Source organism: Alosa alosa, chromosome 12, assembly GCF_017589495.1.
Source record: "Alosa alosa isolate M-15738 ecotype Scorff River chromosome 12, AALO_Geno_1.1, whole genome shotgun sequence".
Taxonomy (NCBI): Eukaryota; Metazoa; Chordata; class Actinopteri; order Clupeiformes; family Clupeidae; genus Alosa; species Alosa alosa.
In genome coordinates, this window is record NC_063200.1 from 5396480 (window position 1) to 5422560 (window position 26081).

A 26081-nucleotide genomic window follows, 5' to 3' on the forward strand; every position below is an offset into this window, starting at 1 on the left:
GTGACCGTGCTTGTGCTATGAGACTAGTTTGAAAGAGCTATTCCAATTATATACTGATGTTTGTAGGACTGAAAACATGATGAGAAAGTGCCTTCAGTGCTACATTGTTAGACATGAAGGTTTACTTCATAAAAGCTAGACGTGAAAGAGACATGACTTCATTTCATGACATAACCTACATCCTGTCCAATTGAAATCCAATGTCATTCTGCTTTTCTCTGATTACAGACTGTGGTGTCGATAAACAATGTTGAAGTTATTCAGGAAACCCCCACGTTCAGTCATTCAATCAGGCTTACATACCATGTAAGGGGGCTTGTATGACTCACATCCACTGCAGTCGTACGGACTTCTGTAGTTCCTTGTTTTGCTTGGACACTGGAGGAACGCATTGGAGCATACAGTATAATGGAGACAAGGTGCATTGCTCAACATCTTGACTCATATCCTCTCCGGTGTTTATTTAAATGTTCTTGTCCAACTCAAACTATGTTACTTCATCACTGCCACATGAAGTCTACAGTAACACACTGTCCATCATGCAGTTCAGCTGGACATCTGTGAGGTCAGGGCCTTCCTGGAAATACCTGGTGTTGCTTCACGCCTGCAGCTACCAGGCCCGCTGCCAAGGCTGTGGGAGACTGGAGTTCAGGTCTGGTATAATGAATGCAGATCGATGTACACACCTTCTCTGACACACACTCTCATACACACGCACACACACACACACACAACTGTCATACAATCATGTTCATGTCACTACTGCACCTACTGTGCACCGGTCACATCTGTGCATTGATGGAAACACACACACACACACACACACACACACACACACACAATATGCCCACAGTCTGCCAGGTCTTTGTAAAGGTCAGGACTCTCATTTCTGTGCTTCTGTCCAAGTGACGGAGAGCATCTGCTGGCCACTGACCCTCATCACTGAGCTCCCTTCAGCCCACGGGCCCAATCAGCAGTCAGCCTTTAATTAGCGTGTCCAATAAGACGAGAGACTGATGGCTGGATTCCCATCCAAAGGGCCAGCAGAGATGGCTTCTTCTGGCACCATCCGTAGTCAGGTCTGGGTACGCCGTGACCTTTGATGGGATGTTTTTGCTTCGGCCCAATTTTTTGGAGCCAATTTCATTTGGGGATTTATTCAGTGAATATTGAAGTTGTTAATAATAAATGAATGAATAACGGTATGAATATTGAATGTGCCAAAGTCGCAAGGTCAAAGAGACCCCAACCACCACCGATTAAATATGCTGCTCAAGTTAACGGTCCAAAAGGCATGCTTCTGATATCAACGTTCAGGTTTTAATGCAGCAATGACATTGGAGACTGTTGCATTGAATCACTTTTCAATTCCTTACTTGGGGGAAAAACTGGAAAACAGGAATAAATATCACCACACACAAAACACACACATTAGCTGGAGAATAATGGGCCACGTCAAATGAATGAATTTGCCTGAGTGGGTAATACTGATGGCTTTTCATGGGAAAGTTAATTCACACCTCTTAGTAGACATGCTGTGCCCAAAGAACACGTTGCTGTGAAAACGCCTCTTCAAGCACAAAAGTGCTAAATCTGAGCTGGCGGCCACAGAGAGAGAGAGGGAAAGAGGTAGAGAGAGAGAGAGAGAGGAAAAGAAACAGAGGAAGAGATGATAGAATGAAAGAGAGAGCAAACTGATGAAAGAATGAATAAACAAATGACTGCAAGATAAAGACTGGATCAAAAGAAAGAATAGAAAAGGGAAAGAAAGAAGAAAAGTAGAGCAATGAAGACTGAAAGAAAGAAAGAAAGAAAGAAAGAAAGAAAGAAAGAAAAAAAGATCAAAAGAAAGAGAGATGCAGAGACTCAGACAGGAAGGCATAGACTTGAGACTGGGGCTCATGAGTAAGAAACATTCTGTTTTGGGTGATGAATGGGGGGCAACAGCAGAGTTGTGGTGTGTTTACATGGCAGAGGCTACGGTCGATTTGAGCCAAAAGAAAAGTAGCATTCCTCCAGACGTGTCTCCTCAAGCAAGTCCTGTCTGCGCAAATGTGCTTTCTGGCAACAGCATGCATAATGCACAAGGAGGGCCAGCAGTGTTACTTCCTTAGTGCATTTAAATATACACAAACATGCCACATAAATACACAAAGACACACACACACACACACAAACAGACAGACACAGACACAGACATATACATCCCTCTCCATGCCCACACACACACCATTGGGATATTTATATTTATCATAATATTGACTAGCAGCTGCACCTCCAGCACGTGGTCCCTTAGCTGTGGGCTGTGGTTTCCATGCTGTAGTGGGGTCACCCTAATCACCCTCATCTTTCAAGGGGTCATGATGACTGACCTGGTTTGGATCCCACCCAACCCAGCCCCACCCCACCAATCTGCCCCCCACCCCCCACTCCATCTGCCCCCCCCAGGCTATTCCACTCACCGCTACCCTGACACATGGCATCGATGTACTGGAGCAAACGCATAAATAAACACAAGGGGAGGGTGGGGGCGCTTGTGGGGGAAGAGAAAAATAGGTCTGGCTATGGTATTTGCTGTTATTTGACTTCTTCCACTCAGGAGCACAACAATCTAATTAACCCTCTGCACGCACGCGCACACGCGCACACACACACACACACACACACACACACACAGACAGACTTTCATCCCGAGGCCTGCAGTGGAGCAAGCAGACACATGTCTGCCTGCCCAGGGCGAGACGGATACCCTCGGCTTCTGACCCGTTTCATTGGACTCCCCTTTTGTGGGGAGAGAACAGCGTGCTGATTGAGAGTAGCTGTCCTGTAGCCCATGGAGGGCTTTCACAGAGGGAGACGGACCGGGGCCTTTGCTTCTACAGCCGTCTGTGTCGCACCCTTCAAACAAAAGACACTGGCACTGCGCTGATAAAGCTTCAGCTCTTCCAGACTCGGTTGACAATGGGGGGGGGAAAAAGAGGGTTTGCATTCACCGCTCCCATCTATCAGGCCAAACAGAACCAAGCAAGTGAGCGAGCAGAGCAGAACAGAACAAGGCAGAGAGGAAGAGGAGGAAGAAGAAAGAGATAAAAAAAGAACTAGAAGATAAGAGAGTTGGAGCAAAAGAGGGGGGATGAGCCAGACAGAGAAAAAATGACAGTGAGACATATAAATATAGATGACACACAGACACACGGGGTGTTACTCTGTACAGTAGTCTACAGTATCCCTCTACGCCATCCCTGATTACCTCCAGTCTGGTGGGTTTGCTCACCGCCTGTACACGGCACATAACCGTGGCAGCGCAGAGGGAGGGAGAGAGAGAGAGAGAAAAAAGGGACAGAGAGGGGGAGAAAGAGAGGGGAGGGAGTGAGAGAGAGGGAGTCGAGAGAAAGAGAGCCCTGAGGTTTGCCAGCTAGCCAGGGTAACACTCTTGCAGACACCTCCAGTAACAAACCTCAATTTGACCCCAGGTTGATGGCAGCTTTTCCACTCACTATAGCTAGGGGAAATAAGCTTGGGCTTAGACTATGATGGACAAAGTACAAAGCAGTGTGTCTGTGTATCTGTGTGTGTGTCTGTCTGTGTGTGTGTCTGTCTGTGTGTGTGTCTGTCTGTGTGTGTGTCTGTCTGTCTGTGTGTGTCTGTCTGTCTGTGTGTGTCTGTCTGTGTGTGTGTCTGTCTGTGTGTGTGTGTCTGTCTGTCTGTGTGTATCTGTGTGTCTGTCTGTCTGTGTGTATCTGTGTGTCTGTCTGTCTGTGTGTATCTGTGTGTCTGTCTGTCTGTCGAGGGAGAGGGAAGTGAAGCAAACTAGATGTACCGCATAGCGGTACAAAATATGACCGCCGCTCAGTCCTGTACATCCCTTCCGCGAAAATAAATCACACTTCAATTTGTCTCCATATTTTTCTCCATCCCCCACTCTTGAAACTTTTGTGTATGCTTATTTGGCATGCCTGAGTGTGTGTGTGCGGCTGCACAGAAAGTACCCTACTGGTGCTGAAAAGGTGAATAGATTGTAGAATAGCCAAAGAAGATGTAGAATTGTTATAAAACCTTTAAAATCTCTAAACAATCACAAGTAGGGCAGTTCATCACAGTTCATCCATTGCAACTGGATTGATGAAAGGTCACTTACACCTGTAGGCTACATTGTATTTGGGAAAAGCAAAAGGTATCAGCATAATGTTATTTATTTATTTTTATGTATTTATAAACAAAACCATCTCTGTCAGTTCCATGCCGTTTTCAACAGCTATCAAAACAAAGGTCATTTTTGGATGGATGGATTTTTGTGAATGTTTCTTCTTCTACATAAGATTTTAGTCATCTTTAGTTCATGTAATACTTTATTGTCAATGCACAAATTAAGTAACAGTAGTCTGAAACGCTATTGTTAATGCACAAATTAAGTAACAGTAGCCTAGTCTGAAACGAAATGCTGTTTTACATCTAACCAGTGGTGCAAATAACTGACATGTTCAAATGGGCCTTGATGAAATCGCGCCGCTAGACTGTTCATACACATTTTAACGGGCCAAAGTTGAAGAGCTTTGTCCGTTATTGTTAGTGCAAATATAGGCTGATTCATGTTCCCTTGCATTGTTTAACTGAGGTCCATGGCTAGTCTGGCTTTCATCAGACCAAGCTCAATCTTTTAAGAAATCAAAAATAAATAGCGGGCAGATCAGGCTGGGTTCACCCAGCCTAGTCCATAGGCACCCGATATTGTTTAATTTTCCGATTGAGATATACACGCTCTGGCTATTCTAAATGCAAAATGCATCAGGGAGTTATGACAAAACGGTAACTAACAAACTAGATCCTAATACAAAGTTGTTAGCTTCCCTAAGCTACAGGTAGGATTATAAGGTAGGCCTAATGACAACATAAATTGTCAATAGGCTATGCTGGCTACACAAATAAAATCTCCTTTGAAACCAATGGCTTACGCCTTACAGTATCAAGCGGACTTTAACTGTCATATCGTGGCGAAAAGTTGTAATAACATTCACGCAGCTCCATGAGTCAAGGAAAGCGCGAATGAAGTAGCCACTTCTAAATGGGACCCACTACACAGTAGCTTAAGGTGTTTTGCTAAAAGCAGCCATAATGAAATGAAGGTGTCATTGTTTGGATACTTCACACACGCGTGCTTTTTAATTTCACAGACTACAACTACCAAGCTGTAATCAAAGCACATCGATTCCCCTCTCACACCCTGCACGCACTTAAAACAAAATAAACAGGCGCCTCAGTCTCACGCATGTATAGGCAAAACTGTATCAGACCCGGTGTAACGTTGGTAAATCTTCCATTGCACAGAATGATTTTGTAGCACGTGCAATAAATGACAGTCGAAAGATACAAACAGTGCTGCTATACATTTGCTTGGTATAACCGCATTTATAGTTTTCTACAAATGCAATAAATCAAATGCCTCCATCACTCAACCAACGCTAACGGTAACATTACCTAGGTCCTTATTGATATTACAAGATTAACGTGCCTGCAGTAAAACCAAGCATGTCCGATAAACATCCTGAGATTTATTTCGGCTTCAAGAAGAAATGGGAATTACACTTCATGTGAACATCGCCCTATCCTTATTAGATGTTCGCAATGTAAATTACAGTCCTTGTATGAAGCGTCCATTGTTTTTTCCAACCCACTTTTAACTTCCAACAAAAATTACGCCTCACTGCAACGATGCGCCATCTAGTGGACAAACGATAAAGCGACCAATACTGAAAATGCAGCCATGATGATGATGATGAATATTTATTTTGGCTCTTTTTTTAATCCTACTGATTTTCATTTTTTACCGGGGCAAATCACAAATGAGTGATTATGAGCCAGGTTGATGTGGGCCCTTGAGACCAACATACCATAAAAGATTCACAGAGAACTGTGTCTGCCCTACCCTCCTTTCGGGGTCCAGTCCAGCGGGGGCTGCAGATGAAAACGAAAAAATGACGGTTCCATGCTATCCATGTGGGGGTACATGCCCACCAAGTTTTGTGTACCCCGGTCTTTCAGTGTCCCAGGAATCCTTTGTTGGTGTATGCGTCACTAAATGTACACATAAATTATTTTTATTGTAAGGCCCCCATGAACGAAAGTACACAAAACTTGGCATGCATTCAGAGGGTGTCATAATGATCCTACACTTTAATTTCGTGCAGTTTTGACCTTGTCAGCCAGAGATATTGAGATGAAAACACCTAATTTTTGCTTTTTAATTTTTAACTAGGTGGCGCTATACATGAAATAAGTGGTAATGGGATGGGTTGACATGCCCCTTAAGACCAACATACAAAAAAGGTGGACCCCTAGGCCCTATGGTTCTCGAGATATTCACAGAAAACTGTCTCCGCCACCTACAGGCCAGTTGGTGTATAGTAATATAAATTAATTTATTGTGTGGCCCCCCATGAACAAAATTCCACGAAACTTGGCGTGCATTCAGAAGGTGTCAAAATGATCCTACACTTCCAATTTCGGTGCAGTTTTGACTATGTTAGGTCACAGATACCTACAATTACAACACCTCATTTTTACTTTTTGTGTTTAACTAGGTGGCTTATACATGAAATTAGTGGTTATGGAATGGGTTGACATGGCCCCCTTGAGATCAACATACAAAAAAAGGTGGTCCTCCTAAAAGCTTACGGTTCTCGAGATATTCACAGAAAACTGTGTCTGCCCTACCCTCCTTTTCGGGGTGCAGTCCAGCGTGGGGGCTACAGATCAAAACGAAAAACGATGGTTCCATGCTATCCATATGGGGTTACATGCCCACCAAGTTTTGTCTACTCCCCGGTCTTTCAGTGTCCCGGGAATCATTGACGGAAATTTGGACATCTAAAAAAAAAAAAAAAAAAAAAAAAAAAAAAAAAAATCTGATTAAACCCATATGACCGCCGCTTCGCTAAGCGGTTACGGGCGCGGCGGTCATAATAAAGAAAAAGCGAGAGACAGGGGAGAAGGAGAAGAGAGAACTAGGTGGCAAGAAAAGGAAAGCAGAAACTGAAGGGAGAATGACATGATCGTAAGAAAAAGAGGATCAGAGTGAAGGAGAAGAGGAGAAAAAGAGGATCAGAGTGAAGGAGAAAAAGAGGAGAAAAAGAAGATCAGAGTGAAGGAGCTGCGTTTCCCAGTGTGGGGACAGTGGCTGGGTGAAGGCCATCCAGGCAGTCTGGCAGTAATGTGTGGAATGCCGGGGCCACAGAGGGAACCCTGCACCTTCTCCAGCACTTCTCCTCAGGATCAGGCCTATAAATACAGCTGTGCTGCAAATAGCCAGAAGCCTCCGGAGGAATCTGCACTGGACCCCCTCACTGGATCACTGGGCATGAAGACTTCAGCAAAAACTCTCTTCCTCTGGCGCTGCGTGAACCCCAGGAACACAGGAAACCTGCCAGACAGTTTATGTCTTCCCTTACATCTCCCCACTGTCCTGTTCCACCTCTCTCCCTCCACACTTCCCTCCTCTACAGTACAGATAACATACACAAGCCTATACTGGAGATGAGATAATAACTTATCACATGACATCAGTAGGGCAATGTTATTCTCCAGTGACTCTAGGTTTCACCCCAATACAACATACTCAGCAACAACAAGCAAATGGAGTTCTCTGGCCAAAGGATCTTTTGCGATTCAGCACTCTGCAGTGGGTAATCTCGCGGGGTGCTTACATAAAGGCTCACACTGGCAGAGTAATTACGGCTCAGAGATGAAGAGAGGGAAATGGAGGACTCCGCTCAAGAACCGTGATGGATGCTGGCCTTCACTGCCACCACAAGGACACGGACAGGTGAGGGCCGTGCATGATGGGATTGTTTTTCAAAAAGTTGCGCTGACACAAACGACAACTGGCTGCAAGCTGAAACAAAATAATGGAGATTTCAGGAGAAATTTCTTATGGGGGTAAAACCAGACTAACTTCACTGAATGCTATTGAACATAAATGAAATTACATTTAATTATATATATAAACTAAAACTGAAATATTAATGTGGCTCCAGTTTACATTTTATTACATATCTGTTCTCTCTGATCGTCATCTAACGATTGCCAAACTGTGCGGAGCTTCAGGAAAAAAGCAAAGAAAAGAGTTTCTTTCTCCTCAAGCTGAACTCCAGTAGACAGAGGCACAGAGAGAGAGAGAGAGAGAGAGAGAGAGAGAGAGAGAGAGAGAGAGAGAGAGTGTGAGAGAGAGCGAGAGAGAGAGAGAGAGAGAGAGAGAGAGAGAGAGAGAGAGTATTAGCTGTTCCCCTTCCCCAAAACGTTCAATGCGCATCTAGCAGCAGTAACTCTCCCATCGCTTTTGAACGCGCAGTGCTAGGAGGCCAGCTGGTGAGATGCTGCAGTGTGGAGCGGCCTGGCAGGGAGTGCCCCCTGGTCCAGTGTCAGGCCTGCGCACGTCGCCTGTGATGAAATGACAGACTGGGGTGTCATCACTTATCCCTGCTGTTCACTGCAATCCAAGGCCTATTTATAGGACGTGTCGGCAATCTGAGCTTCCATAGCTTAAGAGAGAGACAGAGAGAGAGAGAGAAACTGAGGAAGAGAGAGATAGATATAAATATCCATCATACATATATATATATGTTTGAGATAATGAGCGAGAGATTACCTATGTATTAACCAGCCCACACTGTCTGTGTGATTGTGAAAGAGAGACAAAGTGTGAGAATAGAAAGAGAGGAAAGAGAAGGCTTGAGAGTCAGAGGTGTGAATGTGCGTGTGAGTGAGTGTTGTTTGTGCGTGTTTATGCGTACATCTGTGTCTATTTCAATCCATTCCATTCCACGGGAGCCCCAGAGGTGTTTACGAGGGCTTTAGGCCAACATTTGATCTCTGAGCTATCGCCTCCCCTCAGCATGGCACCAGGTGTTTGAAGTCTGTGCTCCTGCTCTGTCAAACACACACACAGGCACGTCCATACGTACACATACATGCAAACACACACACACACACACGTCCACATACACACAGACACACAGACACACACACACATGTATACATAAACACACACACACACACACACACACACACACACACACACACACACACACACACACACACACACACATTATTCCTGACTGCTTCCAGCCCTTTCTCCTCTGGCCAATGGGGCTGGGGGAGGGACACAGGTGTGAGCCTGATGGCCTGATGGCCTGATGGTGAGTTTGCCTTGGCTGCCGTCCAGCACAGGGGGCCGTCACAGGCACGGAGAACATCTCCACCAGAGCAGCAGGAGTGTTTGATTCATCGCCGCCGTCAGAGCTGGAACGTGTCAGCGAGTTAGCGGGGGATGGGGGTTCGGGAGTGGAGAACAGAGCTGCGGAAAAATGGATCCCATTTTTCAGCGGGTTTTAGGAGCGCGGGGGTCTCGACTCTCACATGGCGGCGGACTCCGGGGCGGGCCTGGCCCGGGCTGTGGTTGGATCCAGAACAGTACCGGAGGCAGCTGCTGACAGAGCTGTGAAGGGCATTTCATTAGGACGGGATGGAGGCAGAACCACAAGCGTTAAAGCAAGCGATGCCTCCAGGAGCATTAAATGAGTCTTGTGAAGAGGATTTTTTCCACAATGCAAACGGGATAAATGGCCTTGTAAAAACTGTAAAAATGTGGGGTTTAAATTGCGGTTTGAAAGGGCCGTCTTTCCAAAGAACACATTTTAACGCCCCTTTGGCTGTGGTCCTGCACTGTGCCAATGGCCAGTCTCCCCCAACCCCCAAAACCCCATTTGGCAACTAAACAGCACCCCCCCACACACCCCCACACACATACACACACATACTGCCCTGCATAGCCTTCTCTATCTGAGCTCTATGCTGAAAAAGGCACACAGCAAACTGGCTGCGTATAAACCCTGATTCATGAGGAATACAGGCTCTTGTGCTGACTCGGTAGAAGAGGATATTAAGCCGCGATGCTGAATGCCCGGCCGCATGGCTTGGCTCTTTCTAATCCTGGTCGCTCCAATAAAATAACGCCCGTCCGATGATCCATTATATTGGGCTCAGGAGGGGGCCAGTGCCTAGCTGCTGTTGGGACCGCTGGCTGAGGAAATTGGAAAAAAGTCTTTCCAGCGAATAGGGGGGTGGGGTATCTTCAGGAGATTCCCCTCTGGACCATACACTTGAAGCTTTATTCCCCTTAAAAGTAGCAAAGATTGTGTTTTAAAAAACTAGAGCAAGATTCTCTAAGCTGTTTTCTCTCTCCAGTCTAAACGGACTCTCCAGTCCTCCCGAGGAGAAGCTTTAAAGAAAGAAGGAAATTGGATATGTCATACAGGCAGCAGATTCACTCCAGCTAAACATCCCCCCCCCCCCCCCTCTCTCTCTCTCTCTCTCTGGCCTCTATTCATTAAGAGAATGATTGACAGGAGGCATAACCATTCAATATAACAATACAAAACAATGCAGACATAGTACATCCACCCTGAATAAGACAAATTAATTAACATTAGTCTCTACAAACATCAGTGAATGAGCGTGGTGGAGAGAGACTGGTGAAAATAATATTTTCCATCTGCTGCTGATTCCTCCACTCATTCTGTGCTACTGTCCTCCTATCACAAGTGCCAGAGAGGAGAGGATTAACGCAAGAGGCATTTACATTTAAACTGCATTCTACTCTTCCGTCAGGCATCATAACGGTACTAACACACACACACACGCAATGATGTGGACACATCCCCCTGAAGAAAACACACTGTAATGGACACAAATGAAATGCACACACACACACGCACACACACACACACACACCGTACAAGCATGTACGTAAATAAAACATGTGTGTACATGTGCATGTTCACACACTGGGATGTGTGTGCATGTTCACACACTGGGATGTGTGTGCATGTGCTGCCTGCTGACTTTGCACCACATACGGAATATGAAACTGTAGGAGCACAGTCCCACAGTGGCGCATGCCCTTGCCTGAAACAAAGACTATTCCATAAGCTCCAATAGAATCATGTATTAATACAGAACAGCATGACAGCCCCAATTCACACTCACTCCCTCTCATTCTCAATTCACACTCACTCCCTCTCATTCTCAGCCTCCTTTTTACACTCTTCCCACACGCACACACACACACACCCACTCTCAGACACAGACACACACACACACATTCTCTCTTGCTCTCACACACACACACACTCTCTCTCTTTTTCATACACAAACACACACACACAGCAATCTTTCCACCAAAGCCTTGGTGCCAACGCAAGTGCAGAAACCCTGCCACCAACCACCATCCACAAACTGCAGCGCTGCACCTTTGGGTCTGGCTCTCCCCACTACAGCTCGGCGCTTGGCTCCCTCTAGACCACTTTCCTCCTCCTACCTCCATCTCTCCATCCCTCCTTCGCAGATAGCGAGCAGGGTGGCCAGCCGCGCGCCTTTGACATCTGAGCCGGAGACCTGGCAGGTTCCTGTAATTACCCTCTGGCTTACTGTATAAACATCCCCCTTTCATTTCAGGAAGTGAGAGAAGGGGAGAGAGAAGGCCAAGAGGGGGGCCAGAGCTCAACTGGGGGGGGGGGCTGAGATGGGGGCAGAGGAGTCACCTGGAATTCATTTGCTGAGAAGCAGAGGGAGTCCGTGTGTAAGCAAGTCGGGAATGTGTGTTTGACCGTATGTGTGTGAGGAGGAGGGGGGCAATGTTGGGAAAGTTGGAGCAAGACACACAAGAGTGTGTGTGTTGGGAGTGAGTGAGAGAGGAAGGGAAAATGAGAGAGAGAGAGAGAGAGAGAAACAGCCATTAAACTGTCATTTCCACTCCCAAAACCCCAATGTGACCACTGCCGGTGCCAAGCAGCATGCCAGCTCTGAGCAGTGCCAGGCCTGGTGTTGGCATTAGATATTTCTGCAGCTGGGTAGCGTGCCCTTCAGCTGTGGTGTCTGTGCTGTAGGTTTCTGCTGCTACCGCTGAGAAACCAGACTCTGAGGGCGGAGTTGTGGAGTGATGAAGCCGAATACGCTGTGGTGAACACATACATGGATTTAGCCTCACTGATGTCGGAGTCTGAGGAGAGAGGACACACACACACACACAAACACACACAGAGAAAAACAGACAGACAGACACACACACACACATATACAGATATCCAAAGTATCTATGCAGCCCCCACCCAAAACACACACACATACACACAGTTGCATGTAGTCATACACACATACATAAACACAGTGAATGAGATAGAAAGACAGTGGCTAGAGAGAATGAAAAAGACAGGGAATGGGAAGAAAAAGTGAGAGAGAGAAAGAGAAAGAAAGAAAGAAAGAAAGAAAGAAAGAAAGAAAGAAAGAGAGAGAGAGAGAGAGAGAAAGAGTGCAAGAGAGCTTATCCACAGACCCTGGGATAACAATCTGGCACTGGAGAAGCAAGCTGCGACCAAACTGCAGTCAAGGACAGGTGGAGGAGGAAAGCTATGAAAGCTACACTGCCTAACTAGCTGGAACACTCAACAGGACGCCCCATTTACACACGTCTACAATGATTTCCACAGAACTTACAGGAATGTCAAGGGTGACAAATGAGAGAAGGAGGAAGAACAGTCTGTTGTAAGTCAACTATAAGAACAGAGGAGTTTGTTTACTTAAGGGCATTCGTCTGATGCTATGCCATGAGGAAAACTAATCACTGACATAAGCATTACAAGGGGAAATGTTTATGACCTACTGCTACTAATGCCCTTAAGAACATCGGAATTGGTTTCTGGTTTAGCACTCAATACTGAGAAGTCATACACGTACTTGGGCACTAGAATTGATAAGAAGCACAGCTTTGATTGTAATACTAAAATGCTGTGTAAAAAGCCAGAAGCGCCTTTTTATCTGTGAAAGCTGGCTCTAAGAAGTTCTAAGGTCTAAGGTCTCTGATGACTCAGTGTAATGAGTCGATTTTTATGTGTTGAAATCATAGGTACTCCACAGAAAAGTCTGTCACAATAAACAGTTGATGCAGGAAGCTGAATCTGTTCAGTCGGAGTACACACCCCAGCAGAGTTTCAGACCCTACCTCACATGTCCCCACTTCCCCACTAGCAAGAACCAAACAACAGATAAACCAAACAACTATCCTTCATACTCAGCCATTTCACTTTTCACACACTTGCCTGTTTTTAAACAACATTACATTACATTACATTACATTTGGCTGACACTTTTTAACCAAAGCGACTTCAGGAAACAATCAAGGTAGAGTGCGATAAAGACAAGCTAGTGCAGCAGTAAGTGCCACTGCCATACAGCCAAGTGTCAGTTCTAGTCAGGCGGTGTTGGTGTTAGAATTAGGAAGTCTAGTTGTAGGTAAACATAACATCAGAAAATACACAGACACATCAGACAAAGTGTCAGATGTCCAGTGTACAGTTAGACTCCAGCAGTCCCACTCTGGCTACTGAGTGGGCCGACACAGCAGGCTAATTAAAACATCAGCCACCTTTCCCTTCCAAACAGATTTGACATTCTATAGCCTGTTGCTGGCTCCTGCTGCAGCAGTGCCTGTGCCAAGCCTAGCCACTGAAGTATCCCCAGGAGACAGCCAGCCAAATGCTTTCATACATGAGGCCTGACAAGGGTCAGTTTCATTAACTCAACGCAGGGACCTCCCAAAGCACTGGCCCTCCCAAAACACAAGGCCCTCCTCATGCTGCCCATAGTGAAAATAACACAAATGAAGTCATACTCCATTGGGGTGGTCCCCTACAGACTATCTACAGATGCTCAGATTACAAACACACTATGCGTTGAAACGCTGCTGATTACAATTTATGGCTGCAGTTAGTGTTATGGGCTTGGTTATGGGGATGTTCAGTGATCTTGACTGGCAACAAACCATCACAGTATCTGTAGTCAGACTGTCCAAACAAAGAACCAGCATTCAGTTTAGCCAACAGTCAGTACTATCGGTCATATCAAAGCAATAGGTTTGGTAAAGTTGCATAACAGGTATTTTCCACTACCTAATACTGAAACTATGAGTTTTAGGTGCTTTTGGGGTCTACCGGTAATACTGAAACTGAAAGCCCATACAACAACACATCCTGTTAGCCCGGTCACCCGTAGACCAAGACACAGCAATGAGGAAACCTCAAGCAAGTTCATACAAGGGGCAATTCACAATCTAATTGCTCAACATAAATAAGAACTCCTGGCTTTGGATGGTGGAGAATTCCATATGACTGCCCAAGAGTGAGCTGCAGTCAGAGTTCCATTTTAGCTGTTAAGTGAGAAAGCACTGAAGCAACCTGACCCCTGTCTGGGGACTATTTTTGCATTAAATTGCAGGGTTGCAACATCACCCATTCTTCTTCTTCTCTTAACTGGATTTCTCACTCTGCCCCTCTCCTCTCCTCTCCCCTCTGCTTTCTGTCCTCCTCTTGTGTCCTTAAATCACACTTCTTCAACTTCTCTACTCAGGTTCCCCTTTGTAACTTTTTCACTCATTTTCTTGCATTTTTCTCCTCACACCTGCACCATCTCAATTCTCTCTCGAACTTTAAATCTCTCTGTTGACATCATGCAGGCCTACTTCCACTTACACATATACACTCACTTCTAGTCTCTCTCTTTCTCACTCACTCAACTCTCTGTCTCTCTCACTCTCTTTCTCTCCCCTCTCTGCATATGGCAACAGGGTGCTCTTAATGTGGGTCAGGGCTGTCTGCCTCCTGTCTGTGACCTCCACCACACCGACCGCAGTGGAGTAGCGGGGGTGGGGGTGGTGGTGGGGAGGCACGCCGCCGCTGCAGCCTATCACAGGGGTGCCCTGACCCGCTGGCGACCTTGTGTTCTGATGCGTGAATTCCTCCCCTTCCCCCTTCTGCCACAACAGATTTTTGCAAGAGTCAGACCCCTGGCTATGGCGAGAGAGAGAATCAAATCAAATAAAGGAAAAGAAAATGAAGAGAAGATAAAATGGAGGATTATGGAAGGGAGTTGTACTGCCTGAGTGCAAAGATGCATTTACATGCAGATATTCAGCACTATTTACAGACTGGGGGTATACTATTTGACTTAAAAACAGAGCTGGGAGCTGACCGCCTGCTATTATGCCACACCATACTGTATAAGTGGAACTGCAGATTCAGAAGCACTGGGTTCAGAAAGTCAAGGGGAAAGAGACGCAGAGAGAGGGTCTGAAACATTGACTGTATATACTGGGTCTGAAAGAGAGAAGAAGGCAGAGGAAAATGTAAGAAAGGATGTCAGAGGCTGAGAGGGGGTGAGGGGAGAAGAGATTAGATGTGCTGCAGACATGCTACGCTCTAAATCAAACAGCAGCATGACACCTTATATGGCCATACGGAGCGTGGCGGAGGGTGACAACACCACTGACTGCTGGCAACCTGTCTCCTTCCTCTCCACTGTTCTTACTCTTTCTTTCTCTCCCTCTCAATCTTTGCTCTTTCATTCTGCTTCCTATATTGATCTTTCTTTCTTTCTTTCTTTCTTTTATTTTTATACCTTTCTTTCTTTACACCTTTCTTAAAGACCACTGGGCTGCAGATTTCTTTTCTGGAGCAAGTGGCACAAAGTGTCAGTAATGAATATAATTCATTCTGCAGATAGCACTTGGAAAGTAACTGCTTGGTTGATTTTACAGCATTAAAAAGAGTAGTTCAGGGAACCGCAGCCTTTGAAGAGACATTTTTCTAACAGCTTTCATGTTATATAATATTCAGAATCATGTGCATATCGGTATAGAATGCGTGAAGTTTCAAAAATCCACCACCGTTGGTCTTCAAAATGATGAGAGAAGTCTCGGGCTTTCAGAGATTTCTAGTGATGACTGCAAATCACATATGCAGCATAAATATTTCATGGCATACGATGTGCAAACATATAGACAGTTGTTTACATAAGAAAATGCACACTAATGAAAATGATGAGACCAGAGCATCACTTTTGATGTCAGCCCTCCCTCTTTCTCCCTCTCTCTGACACACACACACACACACACACACACACACACAGAGACAGATAAAGACAAAAAGCACTCTTTAAAGTTTAACTGATTATTCTATTCCTTTTGAGCACAAAAGCATCTACTGTAATCTCACTCTGCTCTCCGGTCCTACCCCCACCCAGCCCCACCCTAGCCTAGTTGCCAGCTTCCCCAGTAGTCCTCCTCTCGCAGGATTTCACGCTCACAGATGGTGGTCTCCTCCTCTGCCCCTCCCTCCTCCTCTCCTCGCTCTCTTTCCCTCGTTCGCCACTCATACTCGCATCCAGGCTTCTGTGGGGAGGCAGTGGCCAGAGAAAGGAGGAGAAGGAGGAGGAGGAGGAGGGAGAGGAGGACAAGGAGGGGGAGGGAAAAAAAGGGGGTGCTCCCGGTGGCAGTTGCTAAGCAACCGTCCGCATTTATATGAGGTGCAATTTTCTCCACCCTTGCCCATTTGCCAATTTACAGTTTTCCTTATCTTCATGCTGGGATCTCCCGCCTTCCTCCTGCTCCCAGCTCTTTCTCCTCAGGCACCTCCAGACTGGAGCACAGCGCTACAGCTCTAGCTTCCTCACTCCCCTCTGGATGGGTTTGCATGGCCTTTGTTCCTCAGTCAGCTCTGTGTGTGTGTGTGTGTGTGTGTGTGTGTGTGTGTGTGTGTGTGTGTGTGTGTGTGTGTGTGTGTGTGTGTATCTTTACTTGGAGCTGTAGTGTGTTTGGCGATGGTTGTGTGTGTGTGTGTGTGTGTGTGTGTGTGTGTGTGTGTGTGTGTGTGTGTGTGCGCGCCTTTGGCAGGATTAGCGGTGCTTCATTATGCTCTCTCTGGGTGCCAGGGCTGCAGTGAAGGTCCCTGATTTACGTCCACCCTGGCTCAGAGATGGATGGGGAGGAGAGGGAGTTAATTGTGCATCTCATTCATATAAATTGCTGCTTTAGAATCAGTCAAACTTGCTGACCACAACTAGTCCCTGTTTTTATGATGAGGGATCTCGGAGGAATCTGCCTTGAATTCGGAGCACAACTTCCTCAAAGCAAAATGAGCCGTTTGTTTGTGTGCGCGCGTTCCCTCTAGGTCAGCACAAATCCCACAGGTCAGTATCGCTCGCTCACATCGCAGGTGTTTCTAGCTGTAGTTCCTCAGGCTGTTTTAGGCTACACACACACACACACACACACCTTACAGAGAAAGAGAAACAGACAGAAACACATACACACTGTATGTCACCGATTTGGGAGAGAAGAAAAAATCTGGTTGTCCGTGACTTAATTTCCTCCCTTCTTCAACTTGAACAAATAGGGCACCCACTCCCAGACAGATGTGCTAAGCTTTTCTCATCACTCTTTGAATCATTCCCTCTCCCTTTTTCAGGTCATCAATATGACCAAGGGATTAACTAGTGGGACTGGGTACCAGAGGTTACACTAGGGGAGAGGGGTAGGATTTTTCTCTCTCTCTCTCTCTCTCGCTTTTTTCACTTCATTCTTCTTCTTTTTCGGGTCCCATAGCTATCGATTCTCTCTTTCATTCCACTTCTCCCCCCATCTCTCTCTTCGCGCCCTCTGTCCTTCCTCCTTTTTGTCCACAACTTGTTCCCTGCATCACTCTCTCTCTCTGCACCTTTCTCTCCTTTTTGGATCAACTTCCACCTCGCCCAGCCCCATGGGAGCGTCTAGTGTAAGACCCCTGCCAACTTTTGTGTCAGTTAAACCGCCGTGCCGAGGAGGCTACCCAATGACAGGTCTCCACTTTCACACATTAATAATGAAAAAGGCGAGAGTGTACTATTCCAGCGGCTGTTTATTTGCACAGTCACCAACTCCTGCGTCTGAATGGCGGCCAGCGTGTCAGAAGGGAGAGGGCTGGACAAGGCTGCGACCCCCGAAAAAGCGGGGAGGGATTGAAATAGAAAACCCACAGTGTGCCGCAAGTTCTTTTTGCTCAAATATTTTCGAAAGGGCCAAACTAACTTTTTTTTTTCACTGTCGAAAGTGAATGAACTCTATTCTGTGTTTACAGAAAGAGCAAGTCTGGAGACAAACATAAAGTGCTGAGCGAGGGATTGAGTCTGTAACATTTCACAGGCCAAGATTATCACAACAAAAGGCAGAGAGATTATTATTAAGGCGAGGAGAGTGAAAAACAACAGCATGGAGGGGTGAAACAGGAGCCAAAGAAGGAGCTGTCCTTCCACCAGAGGCTCCCTGCAAAGGCTGAACACCCTTTGGGAGCTGGAGGACAACTGGGAGGCTTTTGGAGAAAAACAGGAGGGCGCAAGTCCAGTGATCCAACTGATAAAAACAGTTACTGTATAAAACAGGGGAGCAAGGGAAAGTGCTTTTGATATTGTATCCACTCCATGAGCAATGGCTCGGCTGCTGTAGGAGACAGGGAGGCTAGCAATCTGGTTCAGAAGGTTGCGCAACATGAAAGCTGGAGGACTAAGAGGCTGAGGAGGAAGTGAAACCCCAGGTGAGCTTTGAAGGAGGAAGAAGGTATTAAGGGTCTTTTCAGGTCTGTGGGAAAGCTGCTGCTGAATGGGTCTACCCTGGGCTGAGCCTTCAGCAACTGCAGTCAGTGCAAAATACCACAAAGGAAGTATCGGGTATTTCAGAAGAGTTGTACAGCTAAGCCCTTGTATTGATCGAAAAAAATGGAAACTGATTGAAAACACATACAAACTAAAATGTCTCCAAAAACTCTCAAAGTAGCACAATGTTTAAGTGCAACATATTGTTGTGCTACATGGACAAGGAAGATTTGTTCGTGGTAGACACCATCCTACTTTCCAAACTGCTCCATGTAATTTTCTTTCCATTATCCTGTCAACGAATATAATTTCTGAGTATAAATACCAAGTTAAGAGTCCTTTCAGACAACTGCAATGTTCAACCAAGTCTTCGCTTGGACAGTGGCCAGCTGTGTTGTGATCATCTGAGTTAGCGCAAACGCAAATCCTGGCTGTAGGATCGGGCCTTCCTCTCCCAACGCTGCGGTCTGCCGGCTGTTGCCCGTCCTAGAATGTGGCGTATTGTCGCGGAGGCTGCAAAGCGAGACAGAGCCACTTCTCCGGTTTAATCAGCATTCCTGCTCTGCGGCTTGGCCAGGAATGCGAGAGGGTACCAATTTCGCCTTCCATCCAGCCTTCACCACCGAGCCGCGACCGGCATTCTCTCCTCCTATTGCCCAGCCACACTGCACAGGCATGAATCCACGAGGCTAGAGTCTCCTTTATGGTCCTCCTTCTGCCCTTATGGCTCAGGGAATGGGAAAGGCTTTCTTCACCGAGACGGCAGCATCTCCTTCCAGAGTGACAAAGCCTTTTTTTTCCCTACATATTCTGTGGTTGGGAAGACGGGCAGAAAAACACTATCATTTATGTTTGATCTGAAAACAGAGGGTCCTTGAGAGCGAGAGAATATGGGAAAGGCAAGTCTCAGCTCCAGTCAAAACAGAAGAGTACAGGGGGAGAAAGGACCCTTGTTGTCTAATAGGGATGGGATGGCACTAATGGGATCTATAAGTGTGATTGAGATACGGGTGGCGTTTCATGCACTGGAAGGTCACAGGAAATGTGACTCGTGCAGCCATGGCCATTGATCAGCTTCGCCCCTGGCGCCAACTCATACCCAGTTGTGAGCTCGCTCGATACAGACACACACACTCAGACACTCTCTCTCTCACACACACACACACACACACACACACACACACACACACAGACACAGACATGAGACAGCAGTTTGCTGACAAAGGTCTCACCTTCAGCCCTTTTGGATCATTACATGCCATCATTTCCATTTGCTAAAAAAAGCTTCCAAAGATTAGCCTGACAAGCCAGACCCACATTAAAATGTAGGGTCTGGGCACTCACCGTTCGCAGTGCTCAGTCCGAGGGGCGGGATAATCAGTTGTCTTTCAAATTCCCTCTGCACGCAATAGGACAGCGGCAGTGCTAGAAGTCCCATGCGTTTCCCACCAGCGGAGCTAGTTGGCGAGTTCAAATGTTTGCCAACTTAATAAAAGCTTAACTCGTGTCACACTGTTCGCCAACAGCAACATCCATCTTATTTGTTTTCAAGTAGCAGGGAATTCAAGCCAAACTCTCAATCGATCATTATGTTAAGCCCACCTAACGACTCTATACACGATTTCATTGGCCTGATTGAGTTTCGATTTCTGGAGCTCACAAGCCAGCGGAGGTTGCTAGACTAGCCCAAAATTTCTAGGCTATCCAAATATACCTCTGGAGAAGTTTTATGCATAAGAAAAGTCAACTGCTCAATTCTACACCACTGCTCAATTCTACACCTGGACCACCAACACTGCATCACTGGCGAAGAGCTCAGCGCCGCCTGTACTTTCTGCGAAAACTCAGGAGACAAGTGCTCCACCAGCCATCATGACCAATTCTACCGGGCACCATTGAGAGCATCCTATCCAGCAGCTGTGTGGGGGGGGAAGCTGCACTGAATACAACAGGAAAGCCCTGCAGCGCATAGTGAACACAGCTGGAAGGATCGTGGTGCTTCACTCCCCTCCCTGAAGGACATTTACACCACCCACCTCACCCGCCATTGCGACCAAAATTGTGAGTGATGCAAGTCACCCGCTCACAATCTGTTTGATCTACTGCCCTCTGGGAAGGGTACAGAAGCCTGCGCTCCTTTCTACCAGACTCACCAACAGCTTCATACACCAAGCTGTAAGGATGCTGAACTCTCTCCCTCCCTCCCCCCTCCACCCTCAGCTACATAACACCCTGGACATTGGACCCACAATGGCCGCCTGCCTCTCCACCTGCACACTTGAACACTTGCACACTTGTACCTTTTACAACTTGGTGTTGTTGTCCTGAAAACACAACACTCTGCTGCTCTTACAATGCTTGCACCACTATGCCACTTTCTTTATTACTTAGGTCAAACAGTATTTTATAGTATTTTACAGTATTTGCACTAGTATTTTATTGACTGTCTATGCACAATTTCAAAAAAAAAATTTTGCTGCTCTTATTTTTTTCAATTATTATATGTGCCCTCTTATTCACTTATTTACTTACTTTTTTTGTTTACTTGAATGTTATGTTGTCTGTGGACTTAAAATTGGTCAAATATGTCTTGTCTTCACCGTGGGATAGTGAGAGCGTAATGTTCGATCTCTTTGTATGTCTGGAACATGTGAAGGAATTGACAATAAAGCTGACTTTGACTTTGATACACATGCCATTGGTAAAGAACCCAAAACCCCAAAATATTTTTCTTTAATCTTGTTTAATCTAAACAACTGATCCTCCCACAACGAGTCTTAAAGAAACCATAAGCTTGACTTGATATCTAAACACGGAGGAAAAAACGATCCCTCGTGGCGACAGACAGACCAATCCCGGTTTGGCGCGGCACCACATCATGCAGATCAAAGTGTGAATGTCTAAATTGCAGCTAAAAGGGCACTGATGAGTGCTGCTGACAGGCGTCAGCATCCTCTGGAGTACCAGCTAAGGGCTTTGGAGCGCTGCAGAGGTATTGGTTTACGTGGCCAAGTGGTGGCAAGGCTTTTTACAAGGGCACTCTGGCAGACGCGGGTTGATGTCCCAGAGCCCGCTCATAATACCTCGGGGCTGACGAGAGAGATTAAGAAGTTAACATGAATTATTAAAGACGTTTTTTCCCCTTTCCACTCTACACGAGGGAATTTTAAAACAGAGCATTCCTGTCTGAGCTGTTTGTCTTTGCTCCAAATCAAACACGGAGATTCGCTGAGCCTTGCATGACTGTATGGATCTAGTTTCCAACTATAGGCCCTGCAACAGGGCAAGCTATAATTACTCATCATGCTTATGGGATCATCAGTGCGCAGGCAGAGGAGGCCTCGCTCAACACTTGCACGCTCTGTCTGCCACACACACACACAGGACCTCTTCAGAGGGAATGCAAACACACATGCACACCATCACACACTGCCACACATGAACACACACAAAGATACACACAAACATTTAAGGCAAGGCCTTGCTTTCCCTTAGCTGTCAATTGCATGAACAAACTTGAGCTTTACCCAAGGAACCAGGATGTAGAAAAGTGGAGGAGAGTCATCCCATTTAAAGCTAAGGAAACCTTAGCCTTCGTGTGTGGTGGTTAAGATTAACAACCAACATACCCTGCCGTACAATAGGCAGCCAAGAGCTGCAATGCACTTTATGTGGTCGTATAGTCTACTGTAGCACAGCCACTGAACTTTGTGCTTCATGGCAGCTAATTAACTATCGATTTATTATGTAATAGAATGAAGACAGATGGTGGTCGGGGTGAGTACGCTGACCCAGGACTGTTGGACCATAACGTCCATTTGGGTCCCGATTCTAAACACAAAACACTGAGAAACAGGACAGAGCTTCCAAATGGCTCGGGGACAAATTGACATTCTGCAGCCAAACACTTTATAATTCGCCAGTCTCTGATTCTGAAAAGCGAATCAAGGAAAACAAGCCGAGAAAGCTGGAGATTTGGAAGATTTACTTTTAAGTAAACACAGGCGTCCTAAGCTTGACAAAAAAAATAATACTGCAATTCAACAAGCACTTAGGTGCCAAAAACACAAAACCAATAACTGGATTTTGTCTGTCAGTTTTGCGGTCTCTGTCCGTCCCCTCCAGTCAGTTTAGTCTTGCCCATCACACCTCTTCTCTCTTCACGGTTTTCTTGCTGCTCACCTGAGCAACACCTGGGAGGCAGTTCGAAAACCTCCACATCTTCAGTAGGAGGAGAGCACCTGTCTCTCTTACACTGGGCACACCGCCGAGACGGTTAGGTAGCATGCCTCTGAGGAGCCTGATGCCTCTCTCTCCCTCCCTCTCTCTCTCTCCCTCTCTCCCTCTCTCTCGGGAGCTGAAAGAGAAGTAACAACCCCTGCGTGTCCTCCAGTGACTGAAGTGGATACCGAGATCAGATTCCGGGTGGAGAATGTCAGAGGTATTCTTAGATGCAGCACATTCCCCCCACCAGCGAGTATGCACAAATAGAGCCAGCTAGATTTCTGTCTCTCCATAGGACATACCTTTTGCAATATGTGGTTCCCCACATTGAGCATTTGAGAGTGGATTTAATTAACAATGACGATTAACATCCTTTGATAAGGTCAACTCCTGAAGGGACACAAGTCTGATAGAGTCTGAGATCGACAGAAAGATAAATGGGAAAAGTGAAGAACAAACCAAAGAAAGAAAGACAAACAACTAGAGACAGACAAGATTATGACAAGTAGACAGAGATTGATGGCTAGACTGGTGGAAAGGCAGATTGAGATATAGATACATAGATATAATATGCGTATATGAAAATAATGACGGCAACAGAGAGATAACTGGAGACAAAATACCAGAGATGGTTTCACACCTGTGCCATCTTGTAAAGACATGGGAGGTACTGTATGTTTCAGGTGTGCTGTGCCATCTTGTAAAGACATGGAAGGTACTGTATGATTCAGGTGTGCTGTGCCATCTTGTAAAGACATGGAAGATACTGTATGATTCAGGGGTGCTGTGATATCTTGTAAAGACATGGGAGGTAGGCTACTGTATGTTTCAGGTCTGAATGCGATTATCAGATGGAGATGCAATTGGCATCAGGGCTGAACAGAACTATAGAATGCATGTCTGTGTGTGTGTGTGTGTGTGTGTGTGTGTGTGTGTGTGTGTGTGTGTGTGTGTGTGTGTGTGTGTGTGTGTGTCACACAAATGCACAGACACACACAAAAAAACAAAGGCTGCGCCCTCAGGCATATTGTATTCGTGTCAACAAATAACAGAAGCAGATCCTCCTCTCTTTGTGTGAGCCAAGGATGAGGCCAGAACCCTATGGATTGAATTTAACATCCAACAGTTGGACAGACAGGATGAAGTCACACCCTCCAGGCAAGCAGGTAACCTGACATGCAAGAAGAACAGCAACAACAACACAATACACACACACACACACACACACACACACACACACACACACACACACACACACACACACACACACACAATTAAATTAAATTACTGCAATATTCTGGCTGGCTCCCCACGTACTACACAGTTTTCATGAGAAGGAATGCTTAAGCCAACAGCCATGATTTATGATGGAATATTCAGTGCCCCCATCCCCCATCTTCCTAGTAACAGTAAACACACAGATTTTCCATCAGAGCTCACCACTCCATCAAAGGTGGGGTGGGGGAGGGGGTGGTTAAACAGAGCTTAAATGACGGGGGCAAAAACCAGACTGGCGCGCTAACCCAAGCCAGTCAACCAGAAACCCTGACCCAGATCTGTCCGACACATGGCTCAGATGTGGGGAAAAGTCATCTTATTATACACAGGTACGACGGCTGTCAGCGACAGCTGAGGAATAACCAAAATGGGAGTTCCCAGGAAATACAAAAAAAACACATAGCACCAGGAACTAATGTTTCATTTTCATGAGTAAGGGGGTTCTTCACAGTAAAAATGCACTGCAATGTACATGGACAAAGAACTATCAATAGTTCTCCTACACAGACCTCTTCAGAGCGTTCCACCTAGGATCCTTAATGGCTCTCAAAGGGCCAGTTCTGGGTTCTAGATTAGTCTGGGCTTTCACTGTAAGTGTGACTTTGTCAGCACAAAGTGACTGAAAAATTGACTGGATTTCAGCGCCTTGAGCTAATCTCACAGCACTCGCAATCACGGCTCCTTATTACCCTTCCGACACCACCAAACAGCCTATGAAATCATTCAGCTACCCTTCTAAAACGTCATATCAACAGAGTATGCCGCACCTTGCCACAAAATATCACCCCCATAACCCAGCAATGGGGTCATAAGTAACCATATACAGGCCATAGCTTCTGACGGTTCCCATATAAAAGGGGTGGATATTTATGGAGGAAGCAGGATTATTGGGGCGGTTTTTCCTCCCGAGACCTGGGATCAGAGCCAGGTTATTCTTTATGCATCCATGCCTGAGGTGGCTTCTCCCACCGGTCTACACTGCACACGCTGCCACACACAACAACAAGTCAGCAAATAGCAACAGAATAACTTGAGCAAAAAGCCCAAGGTGGACATTCTGCTGAAGTTAGTGAGGGCAAAGTAACAACTCTGTCACCAGCTACCATACTAATAGCACAATAAGGAACATAATGAATTACAGTACGAGGCAGAAACCCCCAATGCAATTGCTGAAGGGAAGTCATTTAGTGTGTCACATCACATCACACACACACACACACACACCCAATTGGACAGTGCATTCATGCCATGTCCTATAACGTCATCTATTTTGGTTTTAAGTTACAATGTCCTTTCTACATAACCTTCACAAAAAAGTAGGTGAAGGGTCAATTGAGCATAATGTCCTGTGGAGCCATTCTCTTTGAATGCAGGCAAAGAGTTCCACAGACATGAGAGCCAACCACCACGCCCTCTATTCAGTCATCTTAGGTCACAGAGCACCCAAGTGATCACAGACATTACTCAAATATGTTTGCCTGCATGAAACAAACTGCGTAAAAAAACCCCATCTTGTTTCCATCTAATGCCAATTCACAACAATCAATGACATCACATAAAATTCACCAGTGAGTCCACACGCTAGTTAGAAATCTTTCGCCTACCTGTCACAAAGAGTGCTGACCGCTCCGAAGGAGTCGCATCCACAGGGCAGGCACCCGGTGGAGCCGTTGTTGAAGTATCCATCCTCGCACCCGTCGCACTGCGGGCCCGCGTAGCCCTCCAGGCAGACGCACTGGGCCGTCTCCAGGTTACAGTCCACCGTGCCCTCAGCGCTGCAGTTGCATCCGAGATCTGGCAACACGGAGGAGAAGAAGGCAATTCAGATTCAGAGCAGGGAGGCCAATCAATCAGACAGAATACAGCAGTGAGCATATTGTAACCTAGATAAATATGAATGTGATTCTATAGCCCATTCGGCCTGACACAAAAGCTGCCTTGGAAGTACAAGTGCTTTATATTCATTCACTTCTATTGAAATAGATTGAAGTTTTAGGAGGGATACTTCACAGTGATAACTGCTTCAGAGCTTTTGGATTTACAAATGTCAACAACCTTCCTTTTACTTATTT

The 26081-nt window shown here is 46.0% G+C and overlaps 1 protein-coding gene across 1 annotated transcript in view; it reads right to left on the reverse strand.

Annotated features, from left to right (window-relative positions):
* si:dkey-220k22.1 (multiple epidermal growth factor-like domains protein 9) overlaps nucleotides 1-26081 on the reverse strand; it is a 101883-nt gene that overhangs the window by 51209 nt on the left and 24593 nt on the right. The window contains 1 exon segment of the mRNA XM_048258123.1: nucleotides 25614-25803. Within this exon segment, the coding sequence (XP_048114080.1) occupies nucleotides 25614-25803 (190 nt within the window).